Raw genomic sequence first — 18,841 nt, 5'->3', positions numbered from 1 at the left:
CAATTACCATTATTAATCCTTAGGGAGAGTGAATCAAGACGAAAAAATATACCAAAACATAGATGATGATACACCTGCGTACAAATGTCCAAGCAATTTTGTTCCAATATTTTTTGACCAAGCAATAAATGATATGAACGAAACATTGAGAGCAGAAGCTGAAAGTGTTTGTGGTAATGATGTCACCTGTCTTTTTGACATCGCAGCAACAAACGATGTTGCAGTTGGAAAATCAACGCTGACAGAAATCACGTCTATAAACAATGAAGTCGCAGAAATTGGTTAGTATATAGCTACTTGGTGCAGTAATATTTTTCTCTTTGTATTGAAGAGCTTTTCATGCTAACTATTGTGCATATATAGACTTGATCATTCAATACGTAAAAAAAGAGGTTATATGAGGGGAAAATAACATATGGTTTAATCCTAAAACGAGTCGCAAGTAGTTGGCGTTAAATAACGGCGTTAATATAGTTACACACTTAGATATGTGTATATATATATATATATATATATATATATATATATATACATACATAACAGTACAATGACTATATTTTCCGACTCATCAGGTTTCGTATTCCAACATAATTTTTTTCTACTCACAGAAAATAATCTACCGGTATTCAAAGAAAATTTGACTGTCATCAACGTGACCTTAGGAGAGACATTCACAATAACACTTGAAGCCGAAGATCCGGATGGCGATGATATTATGTTTGACGTTCCAAATTTTCCACCTGGTGCAACATATACAACGAATGGCAATCAATTGACTTTCGTTTGGCATGTAGATTCTCCTGATCCAGTATGTATTGCATTCTCACACGAAGAATTGTGTTCTAGCAAAAATTCCAATTTACTCATTTAATTTTAATAACCCAAATGTTCTCTCTTAGAAACTCTGCAAATCCATTTTTTTAAATTCACTACAGCGTCTCCTCGTAAAAGTGCAGCTATATAAAATTATTCGATTTTACTTTTCTTTTTAAAGTTCTTTGAAAAATAGGGGACCACTCCCAAAAAAATTGCAGTGAGTTTTGTCACCATTTAAACTAGTTATATTCTTCTACTCGCAGGCCAATATAACATTTTTGGTTCAAGATACAAAAAACGCAAGTACGACGCTTTCTCCATACATCCAACTCTGCCGGTGTCTAAACGGTAGCGGATGCTTTGTTCCTGAAGCATCGTCAGAACAAACGGCAGCTATCAAAAATACTTTTCTCGTTATGTCCTGTAATTGCCCGCTTGGTTACACTGGGGAATTCTGTGAAACCGTAAAAGATTTCTGCAGGGGACATTTGACACCGCCGTGTCATCCTTTGGTCACGTGCGCCAACTCTCCGACGGGCTTCACTTGCGGGACTTGCCCTCAAGGATACGAAGGCGATGGAGCTATTTGTAGTGGTTGGTACAACAATTTTCATCATCTCTTAGTATTTTTTAGCTTTTTATGAAGGGTCTTTTACTGTTTTACACACACATGAAGATTATATTTCTATGCAGTTGTCATTAATTTTCTTGTGAATGAAAACCAATGCTCTGTAGTATTTTGCTGATTGGCTGCATGGTAGCAAATTTATAAACCTGACTGAGTAGAATGTTCTCAAAAGGTATCTGGACGTTTTAGCTAATATTGTTTGCAAGCCCGTTTATTCCAAAACAGATTGGTTTGAGCACAAAAATAGAGAAAGTGCATGGATGCCATCTTATAACATTATTTTAGATATCAATGAATGCGGAGCTAATCAGACTGTTTGCGACCAAAAGTGCACCAATACAGCTGGTTCCTACTTTTGTGGGTGCAATGATGGATTCTCATTAGATTTGAGTGATGGAAAAACGTGTAATGGTAAGGTTACATATACGTTTGTATATTAGAATACAATTCATTAACAATTCATCTTAGTGTTGCCGAGCATGTATCACAAACAAATTGTTCTTTAACTATTAGCCTATAAAGAACATACATGTTACCTAATATGCCACAGGCGACACAAAATGACTTTGTAGTGTTCAAACCGGAAACAATATTACTGACTGTAAAAAACAAATTTTTAAGTAGCTACATTTAGACTTTAATAATATTAATATATTTTTATTCTCGTATAGACATAGATGAATGCGCCAAAGCCAACGACTGTAGTCAGCTGTGCAACAACACAATCGGCTCATATAATTGCTATTGCAGGATCGGATTCTTGACCGATCCTGACAACGCCAAGTCTTGTACAGGTAATATGTAATATATTTATTTTACCGCGAGTTAACTCGAGCTCGATTAGGTGCATTATATTTAGAAGAAACCTGCAAAGAAAAAATTGCCTCACGTTTAAAGCACGTTTTCCACTGTATAGGCGAATTTATCCGCGCAAACAGATAAAAAGTAGGGAGCGATTCTACTTTTTCGCGGCGAATTTTTTCTCAAACCAATCACATCACCGGATTTCGGATATCAAATTCGCCTAGTGGAAAACGGGCTCTATTGTTCTTCTGAACAAGAAGATTGAAACAATCGAATGTGAAAAATTAACATTAAGTTACATTTCTTTTCAGCAAAAACGCAATGTGATCAAAGCAATCCATGTCAGCAGATTTGTTTTATTGATCCGCTCCAGGTTGGACAGGAGAAATGTGATTGTAACCTTGGATACCGTCTTGCAACGGATTCAACAACTTGTGAAGGTTATATAGTTTCTAGTTACCTGCCAACCTTTGAATGTAGTAATATTAAATATATATATATCAATCACATTAAACTTCTGTTTAAGAGGATCTCTTATATATTATATTTGATAAGGTATAGAATATATATTATAAGATATGTATTATGTTATATTAAGTGTGTTATGTTATGTTAAATGAGGATTAACTGTTTTAATGAGATTGACGTTTATTCAAATTACATGCATCGCAGCAAAAGCTGAATACGCGCTAGCGCCAAGGATACATGTACTGCACATGTTATTACTTAAATATTAATTCCCTTGCATTTTAGATGTAGATGAATGTGCAACCACACAAGGCAACCTTTGTGATCAAGAATGTAAAAACACCATCGGCAGTTACACATGCTCATGTTTGTCGGGATATGTTTCCACGGGCCCAACTTCTTGTGAAGGTTTGTAAAACAACAATAATTGTTTCAAATGTGCATGACCTTCTTGCATGCCTGCGAGAAAACATACGTTGACACACTTTTGTTGACGAACGATCAAAGTAGGGGCGTTTAAGCATTATCAGTACAGGCGTTTAAGCGCTTAAGATTTTCGTTCAAATGATTCTGAAAAACTTCATATTGGTCCATGCAAACCCGTGCGTGGCTCCATGCAAACACGTTGAAAAAGCCGTCTCAACACCATTAAACATTTTCATTTAGCATTCGTTCAAACATTTAGCCATGCAGATTTTTTTCAATCGTATTCTCTATCCGATGGTTGACCGCTTATTTTGCCGTTTCAACAAAATACCGGAAAGCAAATTATGCAAGATCCATAATGTTAATATTGACAAGTGCGAAGAAGATTTAACAATTTAAAAGACCTTAGAAACAAGATTGACAATATAATATAATCTATAGCAATGCTGCGATCATAAAAACATATCCGCGGGACAGTGAGATTGAGCCGGAGATCCTTTGAGATCACAGATTTCAGACAATCTTCAAATTTGGTTATGTACGTGCATGGTTTTTATAAATAATATTCACCACATTTTCAGATAAGAACGAATGTCTTGAAGATCAATCGAACGTCTGTAACGGGGTGGGGGAAGAATGCGAAAATATTCCCGGAAGTTTTAGATGCGGTTGTGCAAAGAGGTTGAACATGGTTAGAGTTAATGGAACGTGTATATGTAAGTACCTCGGGGTTGGGTCCCGCGTGTATATATTTTACATCATGCATGGGTTGTGTTTAGAAGGAGGCCGGGGGAGGCCCGTGTTTGATTAAGGTGGTCTCAGTTATACAAAAAAATCACGATTTATTCTGTTTTTAAAATTTCAAGGGATGCAAACTTCAAGGAATGTCTCCCTAATCGAGAATATGTTCTCTCAAAAAATATATTAAGAACGCGAGAATCAGTCAACGAAAAGTTTTATTAATTAGAGTTTTACCTGGAGCAAACAAAAAGGGTCCTATATGTTTATCCCATTGTTTTATTGTTCTGTTGTATTGTTCTCTTATGAATATATATGCAAAACTTTTTGCGTGACTTTTCTGAGCAAACTAAAATTCTCATTCCCCTTAAATTCGTGCACGAAAAGTTTTCTATCCCGTTCATGCTAGGCAAAATAGCGACTTTAGGTGTCCCACGATATCTACTATAGTATATTTATCATTTTAAAAATCTTATTTACTGTGATTAAAATAAATTTTGCTCACTTTTTAGTCAAAGAAGATGACAACATTGTGGCTGATCTGGCTCCAGCACCGCCAAGCGCCAGACAAGATCAGATAGATAACGCCGTTCAAATCACGTTGGCTGACTATCAGAACTCAAATGTAAGTTTAGAAAAACTGAAACGCTTGCTTCATAATGCACAAATAAAATCAGTCTCAGAGTCTCAAAGTTTCTTCACTTATTGTAAGACTTTTGAAAAAATTCACCTTAAAAGATTTTTTGTTAATTATTTTTCCATTCTCGCCTTAATTGTGCATTCAAAGTGCAAAAATACACAATCCCTCTATCTATGTATATAGTTGCCACTATGCAAATTTATAAAGTTATTTATTGCGTCGTTTTTTCTTTTTGATATTGCTTAGTACACTTTGGATGCTGACGTGCTATTTAAAGACTCTGTTGTTAAATTGCTGAATGACTTTTGTAATGAGAACACGCTCAGGCCACAAGATTGCGGAGTTGAACAGTAAGTTTAGCTATAGTTGGGTGTTCAGGATCGTGATTACCATCGTTATTTGTACTATTTATTAAACTTATCAAGACACTACTATAGGTTTATGTGACATCCCCTAACTGGAAAAACTATGAAGTCTCGCGTGTTCTCTTTCATAGCACAAAGGCATGCAACATATCTAATGTGTGAAATCTGTAAAAGAAACGTCAAAAATATATCTTTCCGCTCGTCTTTGAACTATTCCGGTCTTCAACCTGGGAGCGTTGCTCGGAACTCTTTGTATACCTCAACCGCCGTACAAATGTCGGAATATCTGACAAAAAGCCCCCAATTTTTTTTTAAAATATTTTCGAACAAATATAAAATATTTTCACAAAGTTTAAGCAAATGATGTTAAGGATTCGGTTTAGGGAAGTTTTTGTTCGGAGATGCCACAGAAAATCGAGATAACTATACCATGGCCGCAAAAAGCTCCAAAAAGGATGATGTATCGTAAAATATCCTTTAAACGAGAGAAAACGTTTCATGCATCATCCCGCAACTTAAATCGATAAACACATCTCTTAAAATACTATTATAGTGTTGGCTATATGAGTTTTTTAAAAAATACGTTTGTATGCTATATGAGTTTTTTAAAAACATGTTTTCATGTATAAACCTTGATTTCTTGTCGAGGAAACTTACGCTGATAACTATAGCGTAGACTACGACTGCATATACGTGGATCAAAATCTTATGTTAAAAAACGAATTGACATTTGCACTGGTTATCTGTGTTTTTTTATAGAAACCAGCTATTTTTCAACGAGAAGCTCGTTAAGCGGTTGCCTGGTTACCCGGAGGATTCGGGGAATAACGCAATAATCAGGTTTTACGTCGATTATCCCAGCACCATATTCACAAACAAGACGCTTGACAAAACCATCTTAGCTTCTATCGTGTTCGCAGAATTGGCAAAGTTTGAACAGCTGATCAGTTTAAACGTCACCCTGGACACTTCCGTCCTACCCGAAACGCCTGGTACTCCAACTGCGAATGAGATTAGTAACGCAGTACAACTGAAAATATTAGATTTTTCGCCAAATCAGGTATATAACAATTAAACAAATACATCCCAATATAGTCCACTCGAAATGTAAGATACCAGCATCTCAATGGACATTTTCTGTAATTACATCACAACATTATCGTTTTAAATTTAGAACCACGTTAAATGAGATGGATTTCAAGTTTTACTAGCTCTCACAAGCTATGTACAAAGATGCAAAACATCCTTCTTTAACCCGTGCATGAAAAATATTTTTTCATTTTGACGAACAAGTATGGAAATAAGCCATGACGCTGGAACGAGGCTCGCGGTCTTGGCCACTCAGCCTCGGTCTCGTGTTGTGGCTTATTTGCACATTTATTGGTCAAAACAAAAAAATATTTTTCATGCATGTGTTGAAGAAGGATGTTTTGCATCTTTGCACGAGACTCGTGAGATTAAAACTTGAAACCCATTTCATTTAAGATGGTTCTAGATTTAAGACCTTGTGATGTTAAAATGTTGTGACATAATTACCGAAAAGGTCTATTGTCTCATTGATCTCTATCATTATTATTACAGTGGACAATATTTTACGACACCGTGTTTCGGCGATCAGTTGCTCTTGCTCTGAACAAATACTGCAGTATGGATAACTACTCGCGCTCGCAAGATTGTGGTCTTACCGAGTAAGTAGCTAAACGTTAAATTAAACTTCAGAGAAAAATTTGTTCCTGCATATTTTTCCCGGTATTCGTATTGCTTTTAGGCACGACAAGACGAGAATAGGCTATATACTTATATCCCAAGGATTCTTGATAATTAGAAATACCATGCACTCTTGTCATTTAATGAAACGATTTCATAATGAACAATTTTAAATCAAAAATCTTCTGAGAATTAGCCAAGGGCGAACCAGTGTAGAATGACGCGACAGATGCAAACCCATCAGTCAAAACGTCACCGAAATGTAAAAAAAAAATTAACTACGGTCGAAAAAAAAGACTAATCAATAGATTAAAACAAGATTAAGAAAATGGTGATGATCGAACTCTGAGAGGAATACCGTTTTTAGTCCCGCGTGATTTTTGCGAATCATATTCACTGGATTTCAACTTCGCATTTTTCCTTCATTCACCTTTCCAGGTCGCAAAGCTTCAACAAAAGTCACATAAAACGTCTGAGCGGTTCCCCATCCCAAAGTGGAGGAGACGTCCTGGTCTCATTTTATGTAGATCACCCGAGCAGTTCGGATCCCGTGCTACGAAATGTACTTGCTTCGATGTTAGTGACTCGAGAGACAGACCTTGAGATTGCACTGTCACAACAAGTTGAAATCCAGACTTCTGCTGAACCGGCTAATCCTCCGGTTGCAACTAGTGAGCAAACAACTAACAGCGTGGTCATTCGAATAGCATCGTTTGGCACGAGTCAGGTATGTTTATTACAAGATTCTGCGACCCAGAATTGCCAGGGATGATAATTTTTTTTCAGGATACTTTTTAACACGCGCGTAGAGACTCAAGCGTGAGTGTGAATTTTTTTTCACTTTTTTGTAAATGTTAAAAGTAATTTTCTTATGGTCTGGTCTGAAGGAACCAGAAATTTTTTCCTTGAAAACATTTCCCTCAAACAAAAACTGCGGTTAACCTAAGTCAAACCACGGTTTGATCGCGGTTGAACCGAGGCCAGACCGAGGTCGAACCGCGGTAAGACGGAGGTTGAACCGAATCGCAACCGCAGTGTTAGGTTAAGTCTGGACAGTACTGTACCTGTTATTCTTGAATTTTTGGTACTATAGCACTGCTGCTTCTAATAGATTTTATTTTTTTATTTGTTTCAATAGTGGACGCACTTGTATGATCGTCGATTAAGGAAATCCATTGCAAAACGAATTGCTGAATACTGCAGTGCTAATCTGGCGAACTGTCAAGTACAATCCGGGTACATGATACTCATTATCAATTCACGAGCGTTACCATTGCATATTGTCGTCCGTTGTTTTTATCTGTTGAAAAATTAATGTTGCTTTTATTAGACATAATGCATTTTCTTTCACCTCAGCAAACCTTAGCGCACGTCGAGGGTTCCCCTGCACTAAATCGCGTTTGTTGTTTCTTTTTTTTTGGACTTCGCAGAGGCTCAGCATCATTCAGTGAATCCGATGTTCAACGTTCTTCAGCTGGAACTCCCACCAATGCTGGAAGCAACAATATTGATTACAGTTTCTACGTGACATACCCCGGCGAAAGTAATCCAATAACGAAGAATGTATTGGCTTCAATCGTCTACCTTGAGATAGAAGCAATGCAATCTGAATCATCACTCTTCTTCTCCCTGCAAACATCGTTGGAACTTCCGGCTCCAACCTCACCAAATGCCGACCAATCAAGCAATACAGTCGTAATCACGATCCTTGATCAACAGGCTAACCAAGTATGTAATGACGATTATTGCATGAGACTTTTGCGAGATATAAGAAAACGGTTGTTCGATCAAGTAAAATGGGTGAAATTACGATAGTAATTTGACTGATACAAAATAACGATAAAAAAATCCGTGCTCGTTTGAAACATATGCATATAGTGAATTTTTTCGTTGCTTTTGTGAATAAATTGCTTGCACTTTTGAATGAAGAGAATAATTTATTTTCTTTATTTTTCAGTGGCATAGTTTTATAGATAACAAGTGGAGAGCTGCGATAGCTACACAGGTTGGAAGTTTTTGCGCCGCCAACCTTGTTGTCTGTGGTGCTTCAAGGTACGATATCAGGTCTAATGTAGTTGTAATTACTAAAGCCAAATTCACATACGTCGCCGATATATTGTCACGTGGTCGATGACAAAAAAGGTTTCGGGGCCGTAATCACTGACATAGATATTATATTAGAATAAGGCTTCATGACCATATATGAGGAAACTGCCGGTATAATTTATAAAAATGGTTTTGGAACCAGTCATATGAACAAGAATCACCTCCCATTTGACATTCAAAATTCGAAATCAAAATTAAGGTGAAGACGCAATTTGCTCAACAGATCAATCATGCAATTACCATGTTCAGTTACCTCGGAGAAAGTAAAAAGGTGTTTCCGATTTTTTCATTTTTCTTTAGTCGTTCGAAACCTGAATATTCTTTAAATCAAATGCCTCAAAGTGCATGATATTTCGTAAATTAGTGCTATATATAGGGCAGAAGCGTTCTCCCTCTACTGGGATATAATCTCACTTGTGAAAGTTGTCTTATTCAATAAAGCTCGTTCTTTTGCTTAGTGATCAAGTGTCGTTTGGATTATCGAACGTTACCCGAATTGCAGGTTCCCCGGTACAAGATGGTGATAATGTCACTTACACCTTCTTCGTTGATTACCCGTCCGGCAACAAAACAGTGCAACGAAATTTACTGGCAGGAATTTTAGCCGAACGACTTGCACAGCTTAGGAACGCAACGAAGTTGGATATATCATTAGAAACGTCCACATTAGCTCCCAGACCATCGTCAACAGCCACTGCGAATCAAATTTCAAATGCAGTTAACATATCTGCAGGGAACGTCCAAGCAGACAAGGTAATTTTTTTTGCCTGCATATGCACTTCGGCTGTCCACGGTTGCCAACCTAAGCTATAGACTTGAGTGACACAAATTCCGAAGACTAGGCAATAAACTTGGGGCTCGTGGTGACGTCTCTTTGATCGTTTGCATTGAAGGCCCTATAATGAGCTGTCATTTATAGAAAAGGAGAACTTCAAACGGATATTAAATTGTTTTTAGTGGTCTGCTATACAAGATTTGACTTTCCGAGGATACGTAGCACAGGCGATTACTGAATACTGTCAAGCAAGTCAAGCTCGAATTCAAGAATGTGAACTACCAAGGTAATGTTATTTGCTCGAAACTGCCTGTTCAAAAATTTTTTGTGTTCCCTAGAATCCGATAGTAAAGAAATAAGATTATTAAGAGGGTCGAGGCTAGTATTTTCAGTTTTCATTGCAAATTGTTTTGGGTAAGACTATTACTGTTCTAAAAGGGTACCTTGTTCTATTACTGTTGAACCAAAGCTGGAAATATAGGATTAATATTATATAGTAAGGTAAATAGCATTTTAAAGATCCTTTAAGTGGTGGAGCTAATCTGAGATATCCAGGCAAACTGTTCTACAAGGTTGCTCCACTGTAACTATAGCCTATATATGGAAGCGTTAAGATAATCAGTTCAGTTCTTAGAAGCAAACAATATAGGATTAATATTATATAAGAATGTGAACTACCAAAGTAATGTGAACTACAAAGAATGTGGACTACCCAGTTCATTTTCAGAACCTCTGAGTCTACAGTATACAGGGAGGCTGCTGCACTGCATGTCTGCATTTATTCTGTGAAAAACCTAATAATTTATGGAATATAAATCAAATGTGAATGTGTATGATTTTAGTGGTCAAAGTCCATTTACGAGCTCCCACGTGAGATTTGTGAACCCAGGTAATCCAGAACAGAATGGCGCGAATGCTGAAATAGAATTCTTCGTCGAGTATCCGGGAGGTGGAACTGTATCACAGGCTATTCTTCTTCTAATTATGAATGAACAACTTTCTTCTATTCAACAAAATACTGGATTACAGCTCACTGTGTTAACGACAGTCCAGATTGTTACAGAAAAACCACCGACGGTGGATAATACGCAAAATGCAATAGAGGTGGTACTGAAAGATTTCCAAGCCGATCAGGTTTGATTCTTAATTTTACAAATATGAATTCGTATGGAAGCTGTGATGAATAAGTTGTAAAACTTCAAAAGGTTCACGTGCGCTGAAAACGAATTTCAATAAGAACGAAACGCTCAAACGCTCAAATTTCTTGGATTTTATATTGTTTAAAATAACTCTTTTAGTGGTCTCTCCGTGATGGACTGTTCCGAGAAAACATGGCAAACGCAATCAAGACTTTCTGCGCGAGAGGAACATACCATCGAAATATTTGTAACATTTCAGAGTAAGTTATTCTATTTTTACCTCAGGGAAACAATTAAAATAGCCATAGGAATAGGTGGCGGCAGATGAAACCAGTGTTTAGAAAAGCCACATCAATTCAGTTCATATAACGCATATCTTTTTTTGCCAGGGTTGTCAGCAACGCTTTTACCGCTGACAACATTCAGAGGCTTCCGGATTCGCCGACACAAAACGGGACCGATTCCATATTGTCGTTTTACGCAACTTTACCACCAGATGGCAGTAGCTCGTTACCAAAGAGCGTCTTAGCAACGATATTCACTTCAGAACAAGAAGATATTCTCTCTCTAGATAGCGAACTTGAGAACCCAGACGAAAGTGTGCCAAGCAGTGAAACACCAGTTCTTACGACGCCACAAAGAGACAACTTAGTGCCAATAACAATTTTCAATTTTAAACGTGCAAAGGTGAGTTGTGCGGCAAAACTGAGCCGCTTGGCCGATTCGTCATGCATTGCGCCTGTTGACTGTGGAAAAGTTTGCCATACTAAATGTTTGCCATACTAAATCTGGTGGACAATATGTCGCTAGGATTTTTTTCTCATTAATATAATGGTATACATCACTTTCGGTGAAATGGAGTTATCCATTACTTCCCCGCAATGGTCAATTACTTTCCTTTTGTTATATTCTCCTGTCACTATACTCTAGGATCTAATTTACAGATACTCATAGGTGGTTTAACGCATGCAATAACTTTTTGGAGATGCAAAGCCTGAAATAATTTTTTATGACATTTTTAGTGCAGTTTATTTAATTCTACTCGTTCCAACCCTAATATAAGAATAGGTTCAGGATATAAACTATGGAGTGAGTTGATCGCAGGAATGAATTAATATAACAAAAGGCGCTGTTACGCTATGCTAATTTTTATGCTACTTGGAATGCAATTCTACGCTTGCATGAGACATCTTAAGTTGGTAAATACAACATTTTATTCCGCTCTGCTGACTTCTTTTATAACATTTCGAGCACTCTTGCATGCAAGGAAAATTGCATAATGTATAAGCACCTCGGGATTGCAATATCAGTTATACTTATCATTATAATAATTATATTCCAACCGTTTTATATAGTTTACAACGTTGGTAGTGGTCGATATTAGAGTAACGGTGGCTGCTAGGATGAACATATTTTGTTTCAGTACAACGGAAAATGTGTGCGGTCTCTTTGTTAGCACTAGGTAAGTTCCAATCCAGCTTGATTTTTTAAATTCGTATTTACCATATCATCAAATGAATGTACATCATTATAATGATTGCATGGATTGTTGGACATGCATTCGTATCATGCAGTCACAGTCACACTCAACATATCATTGATTTTGTCCAATGACTAAGATGTCACTGTCTAATGACTAAGATTTTGGGAAGGGTTCTTCAAAAAAACACAACTGTACTATTATGATTGAACAATTTTTAATCGTGTTATATATTATTCATTTACCAAAGAGCGAAATCAAATTGCCGCCTTTTCCCAGAAAAGTGTTTTCCAAGACTGGCTAAGTTAACGAAAGACCCAAAACGTTCAAAATGTATAAAAATTCCGTATTTGCTATATGATTTTGAAATTCAAAAATCGAACTTTTCCTTAATATGTTGACTTCTATACAATAACTGAATGCAACGTTATATATTTTACTATAATTTTACTATTAAAGTGCCTGTGTATGAGGCAACAAGTTATCATGAAGAAATAGCATTTGATATAAATTAGCTAGCTATGTTGAGCCATTTTATTATTGTTTCTGATTCCGCGTATCTGAACCAGTAAAATGCTTCTTCTGATTTTGGAATCTGACCAACATTCTCACGCACATAAATACTTAAAACCTCTAAGTTGTTGTAAGTTTAATTCTATGCATGGAAAAAACACCCCAAATCATGAAGACGATCAAACCCTAATATCATTTAAAAGATTTTAAACTTTTACCTGCATGCGTGTACGTATGTGCAAAAAACGCGACAGTGGAAAGCAGCCCTTAGAGTCGTTCACATGAACCCTGTTGCCCGAGATTTAACAAACCGTGAGATGATGATTTTGTGGAATTGAAATAATTCGTTTTGAAACCAACCAACCATTGTTAGGATGACTACACGATCACCAGCATAATTGCTTCTGCTCATTTCAGTCCCTCAGAGTACATCTAACGCTGCGTTAAATCTCGCTTACCGGGCTCATGTGAACAGCCCCTTATTGAACGCGCCATGTGATCTTGTGCTTAATTTCTATATCTTTTATCTACATTTAGCCGAAGGAGAAAGAGAGCTGCCGGGTACGTTAAAGATAACTCTTAATTGAAATATTTACCAATAATTACAACGTACATTGACTCTGAGACTCGAGTCTCATACTGACTTTCAATTCATGGAATCTTTCTTCAGCAACCAACAGTTCAGTGAAACTGATGTTATAGTCGATGCCAACGTTACGGAGTCTGGGAATAATACGGTGGTAGGTGCAGTTGTCAACGAGCCAGGAACTACAACTCCCGTTAAAACCGGTGTTGTTGAAGATGCTTTACATCAAACGTTACAAGAAAATGGTGAATCAGATATTTCCAGTCTCACTCTTGGTGTTGTCAATACGCCCACTGTATCGGAAACTCAGGAAAATAACGCAGCCAGTGTAAGGTTAACCAATACGAATGCAAGTCAGGTAGGGATTGTTCCACATACTCTTAATAACTGCATCGCGTATTTGTCATTGAAGTGTGGCAATTCATATATTCCAGGACATATGCATATAATCTTGGTTAAACAAACGTTCCTCGTAATAAAATAACCAAATCAAGTGACTCCACTATGTTGGAAAAGATTTAGATGTGTGGGCATTTAAAAATTTATCAACCTTGCGCTATCACTTAATTTCCACGTGTTGTAAAATGACTATATATGCATTCATGTAAGATATAATGGCTGCATATAACATCTTGAACTGGCGAATTTGAACGCGAGAGTTCACTTCAGTTGCTTGAAATATGATATAACAAAATCCTTTTTATTCAAACTTTCATACGAGCAAATCTAAGATGCGTCCATGCCGAATTTCATAAAGTCGGCAAGATATTTTACTGCGTATCTTTCATTTCATTTCATGGTTTTGATCAACCATCTAAAGTTTCAACTCACATATTGTATTTTTAGTGGACACTGCAACAAGATATTTCTTTCCGACACAACATGTCCCAAGCAATTATGCAATTCTGTGGTGAAAGTGACGCACGATTGGCCTCGTGCAATCTTACGAGGTAGGCTTATTCTAAGTTAAACAAAAAGCTGTCTACAGCACGATCTCTCGACTCTTAAGCTGAAGTAATTCTTGGATCTTCTGAACATCACAAAAAACGATTGGCATAGAATGCTCAAAGGGAGGTTTGAGACATCAGGTTGACTGCGTGGAAAAAACGACATGCTGTTTATAGGCAATAATCTCTAAAGAAATTGGAATTACCTTTGGCTACTTTTTTAGAGTAATGCAACGAGGGCGGTTGTCTCAAGCCCGCGTTTAGCTTAAACCATGAAAATTTCAAAAGAGAAAGCAAGTCTGCCGTTTTATTCAGCGAACTAAATGATTTTACCTACAGTAAATAAAAAAAATACTGTTTACAACTACATATTCAGTGCATAATATCCAAATTTACTTATTCAAGAGAGTTGTAAGAGTGTTATTTAATTTTCTCTTATCCATGCAACGTTTAAGCTAAACGGGCTTGATACAACCGACCCCAGGAAACTAGAATAAGTTGGTGTTCATTGTGACAATTAGACCTTTTTTAATAAATTTTTGCTATTTTCTGTCTTTTAGGGCCCAGGTTGATCAAATAAGTTTTCAAAATGTACAGATATTGCCTAATTCGCCCACACAAGATGGCAGCGACGCAATACTATCATTTTTCGTTAATCTACCAGATGGAACAACAATGTCTTCCGATCTCATATCAACTATTTACAGTGTATCAAGAAATGTTATATCACAACCAAATGAGATTGTTTCAACAAGCAAAAATACCAATCTTACAAGAGAAGAAACGGAAAATCTTATACAGCTGTCAGTTGAGGGTATGGCGCAGGTAAATTTGGACATCATAGTGAATGATCAAGAGTTTCATCCACCATTGCAGTGCATACACAACACCATTAAATTATTTTGTGAATAGGCTTTTTCCCCCTCGATATGAGTGATGGAAAATTTTAAAGCTACTATTTCCATTCGAGACAAATCTTAACAGGGAAATTCCTTCCCACCTCGTCTTCAAATATGCGCTATTTGTGATTTATGAATCTGTACAAAGTTCTTTACTTTCTTCAATTTTAGCATCCCGATGACGCCGTTAGGTTAGATATCCAAGTTGCGATTGCCGACAGGTTGAAGGAGTATTGTAGCAATAACTCAGGGGCAACTATTTGTCCCACCAGCAGGTAGGTTGGCGATGTCAATGTGTGCATGTGGAGAGTAAAGCGGAGATTATTTCTTTAAGCGGTGATTGAAAATCCACGATTACTTTGTTTCCACTTCAGAACTTGCTGGTTCGCCATTCCTGTCAATAAACTAATTCAAATTGTCAGGACTGCATTTCACCGCAGTTCATTTGTTTAATATATATACTGTGGTCGCATCTTAACAATTAAAAGACTTGCCAAAATTCCACTTTAATATTTCTCTTCTAAAATTGTATACTATATACAAAAAACAAAGCGATTTCTTTTTTGCATTTATCAACTTTCTTTTGGGACAAATTTGCTAAATGGGTTTTATCTTAAAGGGTTAGTCGGTTAGGGACCAAGGAGTCCATAGAAACGACTCCATAGCGGATAGCTATGCCAAGTAAATATTTTATTGATTATATATATGCAATGCATTTGAATTATAACTAAGCAATGGCCTGGATAGTGGAGTCTTCCATAGCGAATTTACATCAAATGTGCATTTTATAAACTACCTGGAATAGCAAAAAACATTAGTATGACCATACTCTCCTGTCTCCTGACGAAGGCCTTTAGGAAGAAACTTTGAGAAGTGTTTTTGTCAGTTTTAGACGGTTTTCATGGCACTGAGGAGGTTTGTCCCTTTTTTAAGGATGAGTGCTGAGAATACAGAGACGCTTTTAATTTTTTCATCTATCGGCTCCGCACCCGTGGCATTCCTACTATAGACCTGCCCCTATCATAATGCTGCCCCTATCATAATTATATTTAGTGTAAGTAAGTAAGTACTTTTTATCTTATCAGGGAATTCGCCAACGACGACATTGTTGTCCAAATTGATCCAGACACAAGAGACGTTAGCTTCGTCGTAAAAGATCCAGACAACCTTCAAGGATCACCAATTTCATCCATTGATGTCCAAGATGCGATAAATGGAGACTTCACAACCCAATCACTCGGCCTTAACTTGAGAATAACACGACTGTTGACTGAAAACGCAATTCATGTGGTGTTGAAGAATTTCAAAGCAGATGAGGTTTGTTGTACATGTAAAACATAAATGAAACTTTTGTAACCGTAAATAAATTAACATGAAGATATAAATGAACCAAGCTTTCTATTCGTGTTTCTGCCAGTACAAAGACGAAAACGGGCATATAACCCGGCTAATAGCTTTCTACTGCAAAAAATACAAATATTTTTTTGCATAATAAGCCTGGTTTCCATGTTGCGCGAAGGCGCGGTTACTAAGTTTCGCAATTGGTCTATTTTCCACAATAAAATATAACACCCCACCCTCTTCGAAGAAACCACATTTGAACTTACCCATGGCCAACTGGTTCTTCAAAGGCAGGCTTGCGCTTTTTAGTAAATTTCATACTTTTGAATCATTCATCTAGTGGCCAGCTCAAAACGCGCAGTTTCTACAAAATATGGCAGATGCAATCAAGAACTTTTGCGGAAGAGGAGAATATCATCGCACAATCTGTAATATTTCAGAGTAAGTCTAGCTATGAAAGCAATTATGATTATTAGTACAATGTGACCGTGCTTCTGTTGGATTGGCTAAAGCGATCTCTAACTGTAGTAGCTATGTGCTGAAATCATAGAAAACTGTACTGGATTTGCCGTCCTGTAATCCATAGATCATAGAAACGAGACAGATACACAACGGACATACAATGGGCTTTTTAGCTTTTACATGCAGCTTTCGTAGTCTATGGTCTATGAATAACGTTAAAAAACGCCTTTCATCTTGCAATATTCTACAGAATCGCTGTAATCAAGCATAACTTAATTACATCTACATTTTTGCTAGGGCTGTCAGCAATAATTTTACCGCTGACCACATTAAGAGACTCCCAAACACACCGACACAAAACGGAACCGATTCCATCCTGTCATTTTACGCAAGTTTACCAGGAGGCAGTGGCGCGTTACCTGTGAGCGTCTTGGCAACGATATTTGTAACGGAACAAGACAACATACTACCTACCATCAATAGCGAGCTCAAAGACCCTGGTACAAGTATACCAAGCAGCGAAACTCCAACTCTAACACCTGCACAAACAAACAACTTGGTGCCGATAACAATTTTCAACTTCAGTCCAAAGAAGGTGAGTCTTGACTCGTGCTGTGAAACCGACACGCTTTGCGAGCCGAGTCTGGCTTGCCATTTGACTGCACCCAAAATGAGGGTTGTTTGTACATGACGTCACCAAGTGGAAATCACGATGCCCCCCGTGTGTTTCTATCTCTAATTAATTATTTCAAAACGATTGCCATTTATTTATCGGCTATTTGTTAATATTCACATTAGTTGAATATATATTATTAGGAAAAGATTAATATTAAAAAGAAAGAACCTCATATAATGTATAAATTTTACCGGTTTTCAACTGCTACAAAACAAGGACAGTGATAACTTTCATTTATTTATATCATATAAACTCACACCATCTTACGCCATTCGATATAGTATACAGCATTGGTTGTGGTCGATATTAAAGTGACAGTTGCTGCCAGAATGAACACATTTTGTTTCAGTACAACAGGGGATATATGCGACCTCAATTCAGGCGCTAGGTAAGTTCGAATACACAGTCGTTTATTCATTTAAATTTAGCTAACCACATGCAATGGCTACTCTGGTTGAACAATTGTCATGCATGTTACGTATATAATTATTACGATTATTTGAAATTAGAATATCTGAGAAATAAAACAGTTCTTTTTAGTGCATGCATGCATTTTTTCACCGAACTATAGAACGAGCCAAACTTATTGCTTTCGGCCATGAATCAACATGCATACTTCCACTTACAGGAACCATTTTGTTCCGGTTGTATAAAAGCGTTGCTCACAGAATTGCATGGTCAATCAGAATCGAACTCAAAACATGCATAGTTAACTGTTTTATATACGCCCCTGCATGTTTTAGCTTCATGCTTGCCAATATAACGTAATATTATCGTGAAAATTTATTCACATTACGCTTTCAATAACGTTTTATATTTAATTCCAGCCGAAGGAAGAAGAGAGCTGTTGGGTAAGTTGATAATAAAATGCCATAATTTGGATTAATTTGCAATAATTGCCATAAAGATTGCAATAATTTTTATCCCTTATACTTAGGAAGAACAATCATAAATGACATTTAAAAAAAATAACTGTTAAAACAACAAAATTAATTTAAAATTTGTTCTTTCATCTCTTTTTGATGAATTGTATTTGAAAAAAAAACAACCAAAAAGAGGTCAAGCGCTTATTTTTAAATTAGTAATTTTTAATGTCGCATTAATTTCATCAAATTACATTCACTTGCATGAAACAAACGTCTTTTTTAATCTTCGCACCAATTTCTAGAAACTTTGCACAATACATATAACATTTAGTTAATGATTTTGCGCTTTACAGAAACCAAAAATTCAGTGAAAATGATGTTCTACTCAATTCCAACGTTACGGAGTCCGGAAGTAATACGGTGGTAGGTGCTGTTGTCAACGAACCAGGAACTAATACT

At 36.8% G+C, this 18,841-nt stretch overlaps 1 protein-coding gene across 1 annotated transcript in view; it reads left to right on the top strand.

Annotated features, from left to right (window-relative positions):
- LOC114530628 overlaps positions 1–18,468 on the top strand; it is a 32,764-nt gene extending 14,296 nt beyond the window's left edge. Inside the window, exons 11-42 of the mRNA XM_028552224.1 lie at positions 24–281; positions 609–808; positions 1,080–1,410; positions 1,730–1,855; positions 2,116–2,238; positions 2,560–2,688; positions 3,002–3,124; positions 3,724–3,858; positions 4,393–4,505; positions 4,767–4,870; positions 5,645–5,945; positions 6,467–6,573; positions 7,031–7,319; positions 7,731–7,828; positions 8,023–8,320; positions 8,550–8,644; positions 9,157–9,451; positions 9,656–9,759; positions 10,316–10,607; positions 10,772–10,872; positions 11,002–11,299; positions 11,968–12,074; positions 13,143–13,166; positions 13,276–13,549; positions 14,038–14,141; positions 14,699–14,963; positions 15,209–15,312; positions 16,123–16,354; positions 16,719–16,819; positions 17,138–17,435; positions 18,344–18,367; positions 18,454–18,468. Coding sequence (XP_028408025.1) covers positions 24–281; positions 609–808; positions 1,080–1,410; positions 1,730–1,855; positions 2,116–2,238; positions 2,560–2,688; positions 3,002–3,124; positions 3,724–3,858; positions 4,393–4,505; positions 4,767–4,870; positions 5,645–5,945; positions 6,467–6,573; positions 7,031–7,319; positions 7,731–7,828; positions 8,023–8,320; positions 8,550–8,644; positions 9,157–9,451; positions 9,656–9,759; positions 10,316–10,607; positions 10,772–10,872; positions 11,002–11,299; positions 11,968–12,074; positions 13,143–13,166; positions 13,276–13,549; positions 14,038–14,141; positions 14,699–14,963; positions 15,209–15,312; positions 16,123–16,354; positions 16,719–16,819; positions 17,138–17,435; positions 18,344–18,367; positions 18,454–18,468 — 5,468 coding nt within the window. The remainder of the gene's footprint in view (positions 1–23; positions 282–608; positions 809–1,079; positions 1,411–1,729; positions 1,856–2,115; positions 2,239–2,559; positions 2,689–3,001; positions 3,125–3,723; positions 3,859–4,392; positions 4,506–4,766; positions 4,871–5,644; positions 5,946–6,466; positions 6,574–7,030; positions 7,320–7,730; positions 7,829–8,022; positions 8,321–8,549; positions 8,645–9,156; positions 9,452–9,655; positions 9,760–10,315; positions 10,608–10,771; positions 10,873–11,001; positions 11,300–11,967; positions 12,075–13,142; positions 13,167–13,275; positions 13,550–14,037; positions 14,142–14,698; positions 14,964–15,208; positions 15,313–16,122; positions 16,355–16,718; positions 16,820–17,137; positions 17,436–18,343; positions 18,368–18,453) is intronic.
- Positions 18,469–18,841: the final 373 nt, after the last annotated feature.

The sequence above is a fragment of the Dendronephthya gigantea genome, unplaced genomic scaffold, assembly GCF_004324835.1.
Source record: "Dendronephthya gigantea isolate DGI-Jeju-01 unplaced genomic scaffold, DenGig_1.0 000001F, whole genome shotgun sequence".
Classification (NCBI taxonomy): Eukaryota; Metazoa; Cnidaria; class Anthozoa; order Malacalcyonacea; family Nephtheidae; genus Dendronephthya; species Dendronephthya gigantea.
The sequence above is the reverse complement of the archived record's forward strand: the minus strand, read 5'-3'. Positions and strand labels throughout refer to the sequence as shown.